This window comes from Myotis davidii, unplaced genomic scaffold (assembly GCF_000327345.1).
Source record: "Myotis davidii unplaced genomic scaffold, ASM32734v1 scaffold118, whole genome shotgun sequence".
NCBI lineage: Eukaryota > Metazoa > Chordata > Mammalia > Chiroptera > Vespertilionidae > Myotis > Myotis davidii.
The window spans coordinates 3,157,052-3,172,841 of NW_006290441.1; the positions used below are offsets into that span (position 1 = coordinate 3,157,052).

Here is a 15,790-nt window from a genome sequence, read left to right on the forward strand (position 1 = left end):
AAACCGGCCGCCGGGCCTCCAGCTGCGGGGTGGGCTGGCCTCCCCGCCGCCGAGGGAGGCGGCCGAGGTCACCTCCGAGCGTCAGCTGGGACCCAGCCGTTGGGACCCCCTGGGTCCGGTGTTTGGGGTGGTCCCTGGCTGCCCTGGTTCATCTCCACCTCTCACCTCCACTCCATCTTGGGACCTGAACCTTTTTGAAAGTTTAAAGCCAACTTACCATGGGGTAAGTGCGATTTGGGAAAAGTAACCCATCTAAAAGTTCTGAAATTGCTTTTTTCCCCCTCCTTCCTTGTCTATCTTTTTAAATCTCCTAGACCTGAGATGTAGTAGGGCCTCATAAAATGGTAGCTCTTTCTTACAGCCCTTTGCCCACAGTGGCTGCACATAGCAGTCCATAGGGTGGCATACGACCACCCTGACTGGCTAGTGGACAGGTGATTTAAGCACTCTGCCTCAGTTTCCTCATCTGTAAATGCAGATAATGTCTCACAAAATTGTGGGCTTGAAGGAGCCCGCAGGTGAAACTCCTTTGTGAGCAGTAAATGTAAAACCATTGAGAGTTCCTTGTAAGGCAGTGGTTCTCAACCTTGGCTGCACATTAGAATCGCCTGGGGATCTTTTTAAAATCCTGATTTCTGGGCCTCATCCTCTGGAAATTCTGTTTCTTTGTTATGGGGTGAGGCCACAACATTAGTAACAAAGAAACAGAATTTCCGGAGGATGAGGCCCAGAAATCAGGATTTTAAAAAGATCCCCAGGCGATTCTAATGTGCAGCCAAGGTTGAGAACCACTGTTGTAAGGGATTTGCATGCGACAGGTGATTTGATACTCCTGGTCTCACCTCCCCAGCTAAGGAGGACCTGCTTTTTTGTCTGGCCCCAAACAGCCCCAGTATCCAATCAGAAAACTGGGTGGCCATGCACTGGCGGAGGGCTCTGAAAATGGAAAGAAACGAGTTTTGAACCTAAGCTTTCTTTCCTTGTTTTATACACACTTCCAAGCCCATGCTTCAAATTACAACCGGTATGCAGATGTCCCAAACATTTAAATTTCTGGCTCATGTAAATCTCTCCTGTTCTTGTCTCAATGAATCATTCCATCATCTGTCTAGATCAGCGGTTCTCAACCTGTGGGTCTCGACCTCGTTGGGGGTCGAACAACCCTTTCACAGGAGTCGCCTAAGACCATCGGAAAACACATATGTAATTACATATTGTTTTTGTGATTAATCACTATGCTTTAATTATGTCCAACTTGTCACAATGAAAATACATCCTGCATATCAGATACTTACATTACGATTCATAACAGTAGCAAAATTACAGTTATGAAGTAGCAACGAAAATAATTTTATGGTTGGGGGTCACCACAACATGAGGAACTGTATTAAAGGGCCGCGGCATTAGGAAGGTTGAGAACCACTGGTCTAGATTGTAAGCCAGAAGTCTTGAACTCATCCTTCACCTGCCATTCCCTCTCCTTCCATATCCAAATCATCACCAAGATCTATTCATTTTATCTTCAAACCAATCTCAAATTCATTCACTTATTTCTGCCCCTACCACTATCACCTTAGACCAGCAATTTTCAACTGGTTTGCCACAAGAATTTTTAAAACGTGAAATACATGACTATTTAGTCAGGGGAACTGACCTCTTTTTCCTTAGATTGTCATATAAAAAAATAACAGCCAACACAATCATAGTCACCCAGTGTGAATGACTCATATACCTATTTTTTGTCAGATCTGCAAAAAAGATAATATATTTTTGTGTGTGTTGCAGAATTTTAGTAACTGGTTTATGTGTGCCATGCGATGAAAAAGGTTGCAAATCATTGATCTAGGTCTTTAGTGCTATGGAAGCACTTACTGCATTGTTTTTAGTGGCTTCATAATAATCCACTTTGTGGATGAACCAAAATTTATTTGCAATTTACTCATTATTGGGTATTTATATTTCAAGTACAAAATGTCGCGATGAATATCTTCATACTTTTGACTGGATTTTTGATTACTGAAGATCATTTCCTAAAAATGAAATGACAAAACTACAATGAGGTATCATCTCACACCTGCTGGAATGGCTACCACTAATAAAATCAACAAACAACAAGTACTGGCGAGGATGTGGAGAAAAGGGAACCCTAGTACACTGCTGGTGGGAATGTTTTCCAATATGGAAAACAGTATAGAATATCCTCAAAAAATTAAATATGGAACTGCCATTTGCCCCAACAATCCTACTTCTGGGAATATATTTTAAGAATCCTGAAACACCAATCAGAAAGAATATATGCATTCTTATGTTCATAGCAGCATTATTTACAATAGTTAAGATCTGGAAACAGCCAAAGTGCCCATCAGTAGATGAATGGATAAAAAAGCTGTGGTACATTTATACAATGGAATACTATACAGCTATAAAAAAGGAGGAGTTCTTACCCTTTGAGACAGCATGGATGGACCTGAAGACTATTATAATAAGTGAAATAAACCAGTCAGAGAAAGACAAACATTACATGATCTTACATATATGTGGAATCTAATGAGCAAAATAAACTGATGAACAAAATAGAACCAGAGACATGGATACATGGAACAGACTGACAGATTTCAAGGGGGAAGAGGGGTGGGGGGACAGGAAGAGATGAACCAAAGAATTTATATGCATACTAGAGGCCCGGTGCACAAATTCATGCACCAGTGGGGTCCCTTGGCCTGGCCTGTGGAATTGGGCCAAAACTGGCTCTCTGAAATCCCCTGAGGGGTCCCGGATTGCGAGAGGGCACAAGCCAGGCTGAGGAACCCCACTGGTGCATGATTGGGGCCAGGGAGGGATACGGGAGGTTGGCCAGCTGGGGAGGGACTATGGGAGGGCTCCAGGGCATGTCTGGCTCGTCTTAGTCCTGATCGGCCAGATACCAGCAGCAAGCTAACCTACTGGTTGGAGCATCTGCCTCCTGGTGGTCAGTGCACGTCATAGCAAGCAATTGAGTGGCCTTAGCATATCATTAGCATATTACACTTTGATTGGTTGAACAGATGACTGGATGATCAGACACTTAGCATATTAGGCTTTTATTATATAGGATATGCATAGCCCATGGACACAGACAGTAGTGAGGTAAAGGCCTGAGGTGGTGGTGATGGGGAGCCAGGTAGTTGGGAGAAATGGGGGACATCTGTAATATTCTTAAAAACGAAAAGTGATGGAATTCCTGGGGAAGAACCTAAAGGGTGAAGTTTTAGGCAAAATTGTCTATAACAGTTCATTTGATGTAATGAAAAAGAACCCCATCACCAGCTACATAAATGATGTTAAAATGAAAAAAATGACTTTCCACTTTTTTCCACAAAAGAGACAGTAGAAAGAGCACTGGCGTTGGAACCAGGTGACAGACGGCCTGGCTGGCTGCTGTGACAAGTTTTAACTTCAGTCTGGTCACATGCAAAGTGAGGCTATCTCAACCTGTCTGACAGATTGTCATGAGGCTTCTATGAGCTTATAATTGTGAAACAATTAATTAAATATGATACTGTTATTTTAGTGACTGATTTAAAAAAATGCAATTACAGGGTCGAAAGTCAGGCTCATTGTGAATGCTCTTGAACACATGGCTATCTTCAGAAAGATTATACTAGCTTACCATCCCGCCATCACTTTTATGACACCTGTATGATCATTATTATTTTTTAAAATCTTTGTTAATATCACAGATAAAAATAGTACCTCCTTATTTTAACTCACATCTTTCATTATTAATGTATTTCAGCATAAAAAAATCTTGTTGTTAGCTATTAGATATTTCTCTTCTGTGAATTACCTGCATAAACTCTATGATGCTTTTTATATTGGAGTCTCATTTTTTTCTTATCTATTGCTTAATTGTTTGATTTCTGCCTCTCCCAGCCCAGTGCACTGGGCTTTGGCTGGAATTCATTGAATCAGGTATCCCTGGAGCCCAGGGCGAGTTGTTACTTGCCTGCAGGCTACAGAGCCATGTCGAAAGTGTTTCCGTCTGTATCTTGGGGAAAAATCTGAAATAAAGACCAGGCTGTCTGTGTATCTGAATCTTCAGTCTAACTGGACTTGGAAGAAAGAGGGTATCCAGGTAGGAGGCAAAGGACCAATGCAGGGGAGGCAAGAGTGAACTCCTGAAACCTCCAGAAAGTAACCCCCTTTTTTTTGTAGGAACCTTGCACTGTTTCTGTATAAGCAAGGAGGGGAACACTGGGGGCGCTGACTTGGCCAGACCCTGATTTGTGTGAATTCTTGATAAAGTCAGCATATTAACCCTTGCTTATCATATGGGGGCATGTCCCCACAATGGCCTTTTTCATTTAATTTATAATGCTTTTGACTTACAGAATTTAAAACAATTTTATGTTGTCTGCCTATTAACCTTTTTATTTTTGATTTGTTGCTTTTATGCTCAGAAAGTCCTTTTCATACAGAGACCAAATAACTGTTTTCTTTAAAAGTGTTATTTTGTGGAGTCAGTAAATTAAGCAAGAGTTAATGAGAGTGAGAACTGAGTAGTGTGATTTCCAATAAAAAATCTGAAAGATGGTGATACAAAGGGTGATACTTAGGCCATCTTCCTGTTTCCTTAAAGATGGAAGGAAAGAGCTTATGCTGCTGTCAGGGAGGTCGAGGACGCCTTCTGCTGGTGTCTGTCACACGTTGTGAATGTGTAGACTCTCTCCTTGGAGACTTTTAGAAGTGAGTGTTCTGAAAGAGGAGATGTGATCTCTGAAGATACTTCCTACGTCTTTTATCCGTCTCATGATCCCATATAGTATTTCAAGCCCTACAGTTGTTAGATACTGAGAAATAATTTCCCTGATTTTAAAAGAGGCTTAAGAAAAGGAAACCGTAATTTAAAAGTAAGTGCTGACCTCAGCTTTGGTAAATTAGTGCTTTAAGAATGTTCCTTCCCGCTGAGCTGAGCTCCAAGGTGAACTGTGTTTTGCTTGGATCTGCCTTAGGGTTCCAGAATATGGAAAGTGGACAACTTATTGTTAAACTAACTGTATTAATATATCTTTTCTTAGTTCATTAACTGAAATAAATCATAGGGTGCATGAAAAACTAATCACCTCACAAATTCCTGCAGTTTTGTCACCCTGAAGTTCTTTCATTTCATAAAGGTATATAAGGTGAGTGGCACTAACTTTTATAATTAATCAGAATATCCTTTCTACTTATAATGGACTAATTATCTTTCTTAATAATTAGATTTGTCAGTTTGAATATCAGTGAGGATATGGTGTTACATTAGGAATCAAGCAAAAAAAACAACACCTTTCAGTTTTAAAGATAAGTTGATTTAGAAATACTATTGCATTTGGCTTATTTTTGATCTAAATTATTTAGTAGATATTATTAACATTATAAACATCCATTCAACAAACATTTATTGGGAGCCTGTGATGTTCCAGGCATTGTTTCAGAATGCTGCTATATTTTCACTTTTACATTGTATGTGTTCAAAGTTGGCTTGTGAGTCAGTATTCTTTTTTGTTGTTGTTGTTAATGCTCAGCTGAGGATATTTTTTTCATTGATTTTTAGAGAGAGTGGAAGGGAGGGAGGAGGGGGAGAGAGAAAGAGAGCAGGGTGAGAGAGAGAAACATCAATGTGAGAAACACGCATTCATTGGTTGCCTCCAACATGCATCCCTACTGGGACCGGGGATAGAATCTGCAACCCAGGTATGTGCCCTTGACTGTGAATCTAACCAAGATTCTTTGGTCTGTGGGCAGGCGCTCTAGCCACTGAGAAACCCAGCCAGGGCTGATCCAATATTTTCAACATGAACTGTGTTTATTTGGAAAAACTGGTCATTGGGCTCACACATATTTATTTAGGGACTCTAAGAAAAGCCTTATGAAAAATGTTCGTCCAGCCTCTAAGGTTGAGGTGCTGGTAATTGAAAGTTCTACTCTGTGACTTTGTCATTGTCACAGTGAATGCTCATCTGCAGAGACAGAGTTTGTCGAGAGAGAATCCACTTATGATTTACCAAAGACAGGGCATCTGAGGCTCAGGTTCTTATACTTGAATTCTTTCAAGTCTATTTGCAGTTAGTGGGTCTAACACAGAGGCTCTTATATCTGCTCTAAGGGAGCTCAACTTCCAACCAGCTGAGATATTAGGAAGAAAGCAAATACTTACCCTTGGATGTTTTTCATGGAAATCAAATTAGCTTTTCCTTTCAATCTATTTTATGTTGGTGTTCAGTTTATGGTAATAAAATTCAGTTATTTTCATATTTGTTATTATGAAAGGAAGCACCAATGTCTAGTAGTGATTTTCAAGTTAACTGTATTTCTGTCGTATCTCTTTGATGGTACATATGTTATAAGGTATACTCTTAACTCCTTCTTATAGTCACACCTCACTTTTAAAATTGTAATATAATTAACATATTATAAAATTCACCCTTTTAAAGTATGGAACTGGGCTTTTAGTATATCACAAGGCTTTGCAACAATCAACACTGTCTAATTCCAGAACATTTCATCATCCCTGTTATACGGAGCCAGCGTCCGAAAAGGCCTCAGCAACCTGTTTGCTGATTCCAAAGAAATAACCTGGAGGACTGGCTGGAAAGACATGAGTTCATTAGCACTTATGTGTGCACCTGGGTTGGGTTGGTTGCAATGCAGGGGTTGGGGAGCCACCTGCCAATGAAGTCTGTGTAATATAGACTTTCTCGATACAGGATTATATAGAGCACAGAAGACAAAGCAAACAGGACATGCAGAATTGAGAGAGAGAGAGAGCGAGAGAGCGAGGAGAGAGAGAGAGAGAAAGAGAGAGGGAAGGAAACATTGACATTCCACACATGCCCTGACTGGGACCAAACCCACAACCCAGGTATGTGCCCTGACCGGGAATCAAACCAGCAACCTTTTGATGCACAGGATGATGCTTCAACCAACTGAGCCACACCAGCCAGGCATATGTATATACTAGGTTCTTGAAATACAAAGATATAGCTTTTGAGAGCTCATGGTCTCTTTGAGGGAAGCAAAGCCAAAAAATTGTAATATTCTATGGGAGGTGCTATAAGAGACTCATAGATAGGTGCTGTGGGACTTGGAGGAGAGCACTCCTGAGTCTGCTTGGGGAAGTCAGGGAAGGGTGAGCCAAAAGGGAAAGGATTCTGAGGCAGAATGAACAGCAGGCCCAGAGGTCTGGAGGTGGCTCACTGGTTGAGCATTGACCCATGAACCAGGAGGTCACTGGTTTGATTCTTGGTCAGGGCACATGCCCAGATTGCAGGCGAGATTCCCAGTAGGGGGCATGCAGGAGGCAGCTGATCAATGAAAACATTGATGTTTCTATTTCTCTATCCCTCTCCCTTCCCCTCTAAAATTCAATAAAAACATTTTTTTTTTTTAAAGTTGATATCTAGCCCTAGCTGGTTTGGTTCAGTGGATAGAGCAGGGGTGGGCAAACTTTTTGACTCGAGGGCCACAATGGGTTCTTAAACTGGACCGAAGGGTGGAGTGTTTGTGTGAACTAATAGAAATTCAAAGTAAACATCATTACATAAAAGGATACGGTCTTTTTTTTTTTTCTGCGGACTGAAGGGTCCTGGATTTGATTCCGGTCAAGGGCATGTACCCGGGTTGCAGACACATCCCCAGTAGGGGATGTGCAGGAGGCAGCTAATTGATATTTCTCTCTCATCGATGTTTCTAACTCTCTATCCCTCTCCCTTCCTCTCTGTATAAAATCAATAAAATATATTTTAAAAAAAGTTGATATCTAGGAGAACAATCGGAGATAGTGACTTGACAGGATAGTAGTGTTTAGCTTACAAAGAGCCTGTTATGCTGGGCTAAGATTTGATGTAATTTCCCTTGTATTTTTTTTATTAAACATTTTTTTTAATGTTGACATTATTGCAGGAGTACCCCTCCCCCTGGACCTCCCCCTTTCCCCCCCCCCGACCTTGGCCTTTACCAAATTATTGTCTGTGTGTATGGGGTATACATATATGTTTTTGAGCTATTTCTTCACATTCTTTTCTACATCCGCCATCTCCCTCCTCTTGGGCACCAGACAGTCTATTCCATGTATTCATGCTTCTGGTTCCATTTTGTTCTTCAGTTTATTTTGCTCATTAGATTCCACATATGAGTGAGATCATATGGCATTTGTCTTTCTCTGACTGGCTTATTTCACTTAGCGTAATAGTCTCCAGGTCCACCCATGCTGTCGCAACAGAGAGCCCAGAAATCAACCCAACCCTTTATGGTCAAGTAATATCTGACAAAGGAGGCAAGAACATATAATGGAGTAAAGAGAGTCTCTTTAACAAATGGTGTTGGGAAAATTGGACAGGTACATGAAAAATAATGAAACCAACTTACACCATACACAAGAGTGAACTCAAAATGGATAAAAGACTTAAATGTAAGTTGTGAAACCATAAAAACACTAGAAGAAAACATAGGCAGTAAAATGTCAGACATCTTTCACAGCAATATTTTTTGGTGATATGTCTCGGAGGGCAAGGGGAACTCAGGAGAAGATAAACACATGAGACTACATGAAGCTAAAAATCTCTGCACAGCAAAAGAAACTATCAACAAAAAGAAGAGAACCCACCTGTAGGAGAACATACTGAGATCAGTTTTGATGGAGAAGACAGAAGCACAATTTGTAGTTAAGAATTCAATTTATCTTGGCTTTATTCTCCTTATTCTAAGTCTAGCTTTAAAAACTCCTTTTCTTTGTCTTTAGCATTTTCTCCAAGCATCTGCTATTTTGAACTTTTGCCTTCCTGATTCTCTTCATATAGCATCCTGCCATTTTGATATCAATCCTAAGTTACTTGCCTATCTACTTGAAGGTTATATAGCTCATGGAGAGCTCCCTGTGTGGCTTTATACTTTCTCTTTATATTATCTCCTGCTTGTCCCAGGATTTAGTAGATAATAGGAAGACCAACCCATCACGCTGGCTGAGACCAAGTAGAGAGAGCCACTGGGGAAGGGATATGGAGAAGGCCCCTGAACTAGAGGTACTGCCCTCTAATGCTTCTGATGTTGGCCTTGTTATTGCCTCTCTTTGAATCTCCCATAGTCACACTGATTGACTCTGCTCCAGGGCTGTGTCTCTCAGGTCTCTGTTGCTTTGTCTTATTCAGAGTAACTGAGGGGTTGAGGAGTGGCCCAGCAGCTCAGGAGTCTAGGCTTGATGGTGGCAGCCAGTCACTTATTTCCTCAAGACATAGTCTACCAGTGGTCGGCAAACTGCGGCTCGCGAGCCACACGCGGCTCTTTGGCCCCTTGAGTGTGGCTCTTCCACAAAATACCAGCTCTTCCACAAAATACCGACTTCTGCGCATGGGCCACGAAGTTTCAATCCCACTGTACCTGTGCACCCGCACGCAGTATTTTGTGGAAGAGCTGCACTCAAGGGGCCAAAGAGCCGCGTGTGGCTCGCGAGCCGCGGTTTCCCGACCACGGCTGTCCCTTTAGATATGAAAGAACATGTCTGAATTTCCTGACGTCATTTATGTAGGACTTGGTTCCTAGATCCTTCCATCATTTGCAATCATTTAAGACCTGGCCTTGAAAAGAAGGTTGGTTAGGGGTAGGAGGCGAGAAGAGGAGGCTATAATAGCTGTTTTCAAATGTTTGAAGGGTTGGTCAAGTATAGTAGATAAGGTGCCAGGTTTTGGTCTGGAATTCTGGTCCTACTTCTTACTAGCTTTGGTGTTTTGTTTGTTTTTTTCATCTAAATTCCTTTAAGCTTAAAATAATTCCATGATTTAATAAATGTAGCAAGCAGTGACGCTACCAATTAGATCTGGTTTCTTGAGGCTGATTGAGTTTTAGCATTTTGAGCTCAGCCACTAGTGAATTGAAATTGTAATAGCTGTATTTATTATACTCAGAATTGAATGAGTTATTAATAAGTCATTTCTCAGCCCTATATTATCTATTTTTCAGGCTAATTTTTTATTAGGATTTTCTTAATTGTATCAAATGTTTCATTTCTAGAATGCTTAACATATCTGATTGGTATAATTTCCAGAGAAACTAAATACTAAACCTAGTATTTTGATTTTATTTGATTCTTTAGGTGAGATTAAAAGGAATTTTTCAATAAAAAGCTATGACTACTCTGTATATACCTATGCTTATTGCAGATTTAGAAAGTTATATTTGCATTACCAGTATCTCAGATAATTTAGGTTGTGGACTAGTATATAGGGTGTTTAACTTTTTAAAAGAACAAATAGCTTGATGAAACTATCTGTTTTTTGCTACCCTCCCTACATTGTTCTCATCACTGTCTCTGAATAGTATTGCTTATTTTCTGTTCATTTTGCTATTTCCATAGTACGTGCCAAGCTTGCTCCCTAGGAAGCAGAAGGCTCTTTGCTTTGGCTCTTTCCCAAATATCTTCTTTTCTAGTGAATAAATGTTGATAATTTGTAGAGTATGACTTTTGGTTCTAGATGCCATTTTTCAATAGAGTTATGGGCAAATTGAATTTCACCCAGAGGAGAGTGAAGGGCCTGCGATGGTGAAGGGTCTTTAAACGATATGAAGAACAGCTGAGGGATTGGAGATGTAGAAAAGGCGCAGCCACTAGGAAGCATGATTAAGGGACAAATGTGTATTGTCTTCACATCTGGAAGACAGAGATCTGTTAAAGACGGACTAGGCATATCTGTAAGAAGGACAGACTAGGTAGGTATGACCAGTAGGTCGATTTATAGGAAAATAATTTTGGCTCAATATGAGGAGAAATAGGCCATCATTAGTATCCAGTGGAATGAGCTTTCGGGGGAAAGTAAACAGTGGGCTCCCTGTCATGGGAAAACTTTCAATAGTGCCCATGTCAGCATGTGACAGGTCGTCCTTTGGTATTTTTCCCAATTTCTGGATTTTGTGATTCCCTCCCATCCTGATGTAGTATTATGGTTACTTCTCCATTCTGGGTTTTGATTTAGTGATTTATGCTGGGGTTCTTGTTCCGGCATTAAGAAGGGTTCAGCAATCTGGAGAAGGCTGTGTGTAACTTAAAGAGTCCAGAGACGAAGCATAATCTTGAAAGGCATTTGGAGGTCAGAGGAGCCTAGCTAAAAGGAACTAAGATCTCCTCGTCTCAGGACCCCATGCTTTTTACTAACACAAATTGTCCTGAGGCGAGGGGGAGATATACACTTCAAAGGGTCAGGGTTTCCTATACAGAGTCTATTGTCAGAATGGGGGAATTAGCCTACGGCTGTTCAGATGTTTGGCCAGTAGGAGGCAATAACATGTAGATTAAGATGCCCTGAGCTGTCTGCAGCCACAATCATTCCTTTTCAGGTTTGGGGAAATGCCTTCAGCCATTCCCAACAGGTGACAACATATGTGACTCAGCCCTTGTTGAGTCCCCAAGTTCCATCCATCAACCTTTTGATGAAACTCTTGCAATTATGACATGCTGGAACTGGCTTCTGGCAGATTTACATGATTGATTTTATATTCCTGAACATACTGTAGCATAAAAGGTGGTGAGGTAGTGGATTAGAATTCCCTGACATTATTTTTTTTGGTAGGTAATTCACAAAGTGGATATATACCACATGTTCATACATACTTACACATACATCTGTTTTGTATAATTGAGCTTTATTATACTTTCATGGTTTTATCCTCTGTTCCTACCATTATAAAATATATATATTAAAGACTTCTGAGTCTTCAGAAGAAAATGTTTTTTATTTTGACATTTATTCATCAAATTAATTTTTTTAAAACAGCTCTGTTAAGTCTTCAACATAGAGCTTACAAACAGCCTTTGTGGGAATAGGAATTAAAAACTGGTGGTTTTATTGTGAGCTTATTTGAGAAAGATCTATAAATAAAATAGTATGGACATTCAATTAGAGTCTTATATATTTAAGAATAGGAAGTGGGAACACTATAATCATTTTGGAAAATTGTGTTTTCAGACTCGTTTACTAATTGGATTGTCAAGTATAGTATTAGTGGTTTCAAATGGCATCACAATTCATTGCAATTCTGACCTGGGGTAATAGATATGGAGGTAAAATGAAATTAATCTTCATAAAGAACTACTGGTTTTATGAAATGATTAAATCTGATTTTAAAATAAAGCATTAAGTGCAAACCATTAAGAGTTCAAAAATTCTTATAGGTCCCATGAAAGAAGATTTAGTGCATTCAGCTTTCAAACAGTTCACTCTTTGTGGATGAAATGCCTTTAAATTGATGCAAGTTATCATGCCAGTAAATTAATAAAACAGGGGAAGTTGGGTATCTTCCTTTTGGAATGGGCTCATCCTCCAGGGACAGATGGTTCTTTTTCAGAACAGACTTTCTTCTGAAGTGCTAAGGCTTTAGAGGAGTCTTTTCTGGGATGAGCCTAAGCTCAGTGTGGGTGCTATTCAAGCTTTGATTTGGTATTGTGAAAAAAGAAGTCAGAAGGTTGGGAGAATTTCCCTGGTGAGAAAGGTCCAAGTTTTAGAATTCTTTAAACCTTTTCATTTAAAGAGCCCAAAGCATATGTGATTATGACAGATTACATCTTTTTTCCATGAACTCTAGCACAACCCAGGCCATTGGTATTAGAGAATGTGGGCAGTGTCCTTAAGTTCATTAGGGGAGAGTACATCCTTGGCTGTCTTGGAGAGTGAACAGATTCTCTGACTCTGCGAAAAACAAGTCTTCCATAGTCACTTTCCCCTCTGACTCCAGTCTGCATACTGTGCAATGTGAATAGTGATATTTAATGTTGAAATAATGACTTTTCAAATATTTGCATATCTGATACAAATACTAAACACATGAATTTATCACTTTATCTCTAAAAATTTTAGAGTCATGCTGCTAAGTGAAAATAGGATAATGAATTTCTGTTGAGAATAGCCAACATCTTTCTTCTTTTCTCTCCTTGATCGTAAAACATCCTCCTGTATCTTTCTCAAAATATTGTTAGTAATATTGGCTATGGACATCCATTGTTGAAATATTTAAAATCACTGTGGCTTCTTAGATACCTAGCTGGAACATGGAACAGCTTTCTTTTTCTCTCCCCATTTCTGTCTGCCCCCCCCATTTTTAATCGCCTCTGTGGAGATTGATGATATATAATATATCTTTAATATATATAGACTAGAGGCCCGTTGCAGGAAGATTCCTGCAAGAATAGGGCTTCCCGCTCCCAGCCGCTGCGGCTGCGTTTCCCCTCCTGCCTCTCGCCTCCGCAGCCTTGGCTCCGTTCCTGTCTCTGTCACCTCTACTTTGCTCCCTTCTGTAGTGCTTCGCTTCCACGTTGTTCTCAGTCTTCGCTCCCAGCCAGTATATGCAAATTAACCACCATCTTTGTCGGTGGTTAATTTGCATATCATGCTGATTAGCCACTGGGAGGTGTAGCGAAGGTACGGTCAATTACCATGTTTGTCTATTAGTAGATAGGATAATCCTATCTAATAAAACCCTAATATGCAAATTGACTGAATGGTGGAATGACCAGTTGCTATGACATTCACTGACCACCAGGGGCAGACGCTCAATAGAGGAGCTGCCCCCTGGTGGTCAGTGTGCTTCCACAGGGGGAGTGCTGCTCAGCTAGAAGCCAGGTTCGCAGCTGGCGAGTGCAGTGATGGTGGCAGGAGCCTCTCCCAGCTCCACTGCAGGCAGGTGCTAAGGAGCCAGAGGTCCCAGACTGCACTGCAAGAGCCCCGGACTGCGAGAGGAGTAATTGGGCCTGGGCCGGCAGGCGGACATCCCCTAAGGGGTTCTGGACTGTGAGAGGGTGCAGGCTGGGCTGAGGGACCCCCCACGGGACCTCTAGTGTGTGTATGTGTGTATGAATATAAAGAACTCTACATGGAGCTCCTTACTTTATAGGCTTATTTATAGCGTGCCAATGGAATGAAACTGAGTAGTCATTATTTCTATTATTAATTCATACTTTAAAAGTTTACTGAGTCATCTGAATGTTTTTTGTTTTTTTTTTTTTTTTGAGTCATCTGAATGTTAAGTTTCAGCAATTTCACTTCTTTCAGGCTTCTTTTGTTTACATCTGTGGGAGTTCTCTACCACTTCAACTGCTCCCTTTGGCTTTTTTGTGTAAATAGGTTGCTCTGCTTTCTCTTCCCTTGTCTTCTTTCTTTTTCTCTTTTTCACAAACAACTGAATACCTACTACTCTGTGCATTGTGGTAGCCCTCAAGGTTCAATGATGAATTAATGGCACCACCCCTGTCTTCATGAGGGCCTGGTGACAGAGAGGTACACACATAATATGTTAGAGTGAGACAGAAGTCATCCGAGAGCTATGTATAAAGTGTTGCTTTGTGTATGGGCGTGGGACAGTAAGAGGATTGGAAATTAAGGTAGAGGTAAGATTGAATATTAAGGTTTTTGTACTTGTCAATGTTGTTTAGTTTGCATGAATTTCAGCCATTGATTTTACAGTTCCATGTGGTGGAATTTATAGCTGGCCAGGAGGTTTGAAGCATGTATTTTATATCTTTAAAAGATCTATGATAGATTTTTTTTTTTTTGGTTCCAGAGGCTTAGCAGGAGATATATTGTTGCTCATGATTTCTTGCCTCTGTGTTACTGGAAACTCTTTGTACCTATTCTTCAGAGAAGCTCATTTTGCCATTTTCCAAGGACTCTGACCTGGTCACTGGAGTCTCCTAATGATTAGACTGTGTGTCCTATTGAGTGCATTCCTAAGATTTTCAAGTTCTGTATTCATTAGTATTTTATTTACTTGGTTTACTTTAGTTTTAAAAAAGCCTTACCTTTAATGTTGTTTGTAAAATATTCATAAATCGTGTGAAGCCCTATTTGTGATATTAAGTTATTTAAATTTAACAGGTATTTAATAAAAAGCACCTACCATGTGGCAGACATTTTGGTGAGCACTGGGATAAAAGAAAGGTGTGGTCTCTGCCTTCATGGAGTCTACAGTCTGTAGGGGCACACAGACTAGTAAATAGGCAGTTGAGAAAGGTGCTACGGTAGGGGAAGTACGTAGTACTTTTTGACTTGTAGGAAGGGCACTAAATCCAGACTTGAGAGCCAGGAGATATGGTTTTGGGTGACGTAGCACCTAAATTAAGACTGAAAGATAGGTAGAAATTAGTCAGGTAAAAGGTAGAGAGATGGGGCACAGTGTTTCAGAAGAGGAAATAACATATGCGAATGTGAGACAGGAACTGAAAGAATTTTAAGAACTGAAAAAAAATGATGGCGTGAGCTGAGAGTATGAGGTGGGGATGGAGATGAGGCCAGAGACTATATTATACAGATCATATTGGGCTCTTCAAGCCATCTTGAATCTAGATTTTATTGTATTTTATTTTTGTTAATTCCTCACCCAAGGATATTTTTTCCATTGATTTTTAGAGGGTGGAAGCGAGGAGGGAGGGAGTGAGAGGGGGGAAGAGAGGGAGAGAGAGATTGACTGGTTGTCTTCTGTATATGCCCCAACTGGGACTGGGGATTGAACCTGCAACCAGGCATATGCCCTTGACTGGGAATTGAACCCATGACCCTTTGGTGTACAAGCTGATGCTCTAACCAGTTAGCAACACCGGCCAGGGAAAATCTAGATTTTTAATTCAAAGTATTAGGGAGTGATTGAAGGGCTTTAAGTAGGAGATTAGCATAAGTAGACTTTCATTTTAGAAAAATCATTTTGGCTGCAATTTGGAGAATGTATGGGAGAGGGCTAGAAAGAGATCAGTTAATTGGAGGCTGGCATAGTAATCCGGGTAAAAGCTATTGGA

General features: G+C 40.5%; 1 protein-coding gene across 3 annotated transcripts in view; it reads left to right on the plus strand.

Moving 5' to 3' along the window:
* The first annotated feature begins 6 nt into the window (after positions 1 to 6).
* STK33 (serine/threonine kinase 33) overlaps positions 7 to 15,790 on the plus strand; it is a 128,508-nt gene continuing 112,724 nt past the window's right edge. For all 3 annotated transcript variants that reach the window (XM_006763490.2, XM_015563734.1, XM_015563733.1), the window contains exon 1: positions 7 to 223. In XM_006763490.2, the coding sequence (XP_006763553.1) occupies positions 219 to 223 (5 nt within the window). In that variant the 5' untranslated portion in view covers positions 7 to 218. The remainder of the gene's footprint in view (positions 224 to 15,790) is intronic.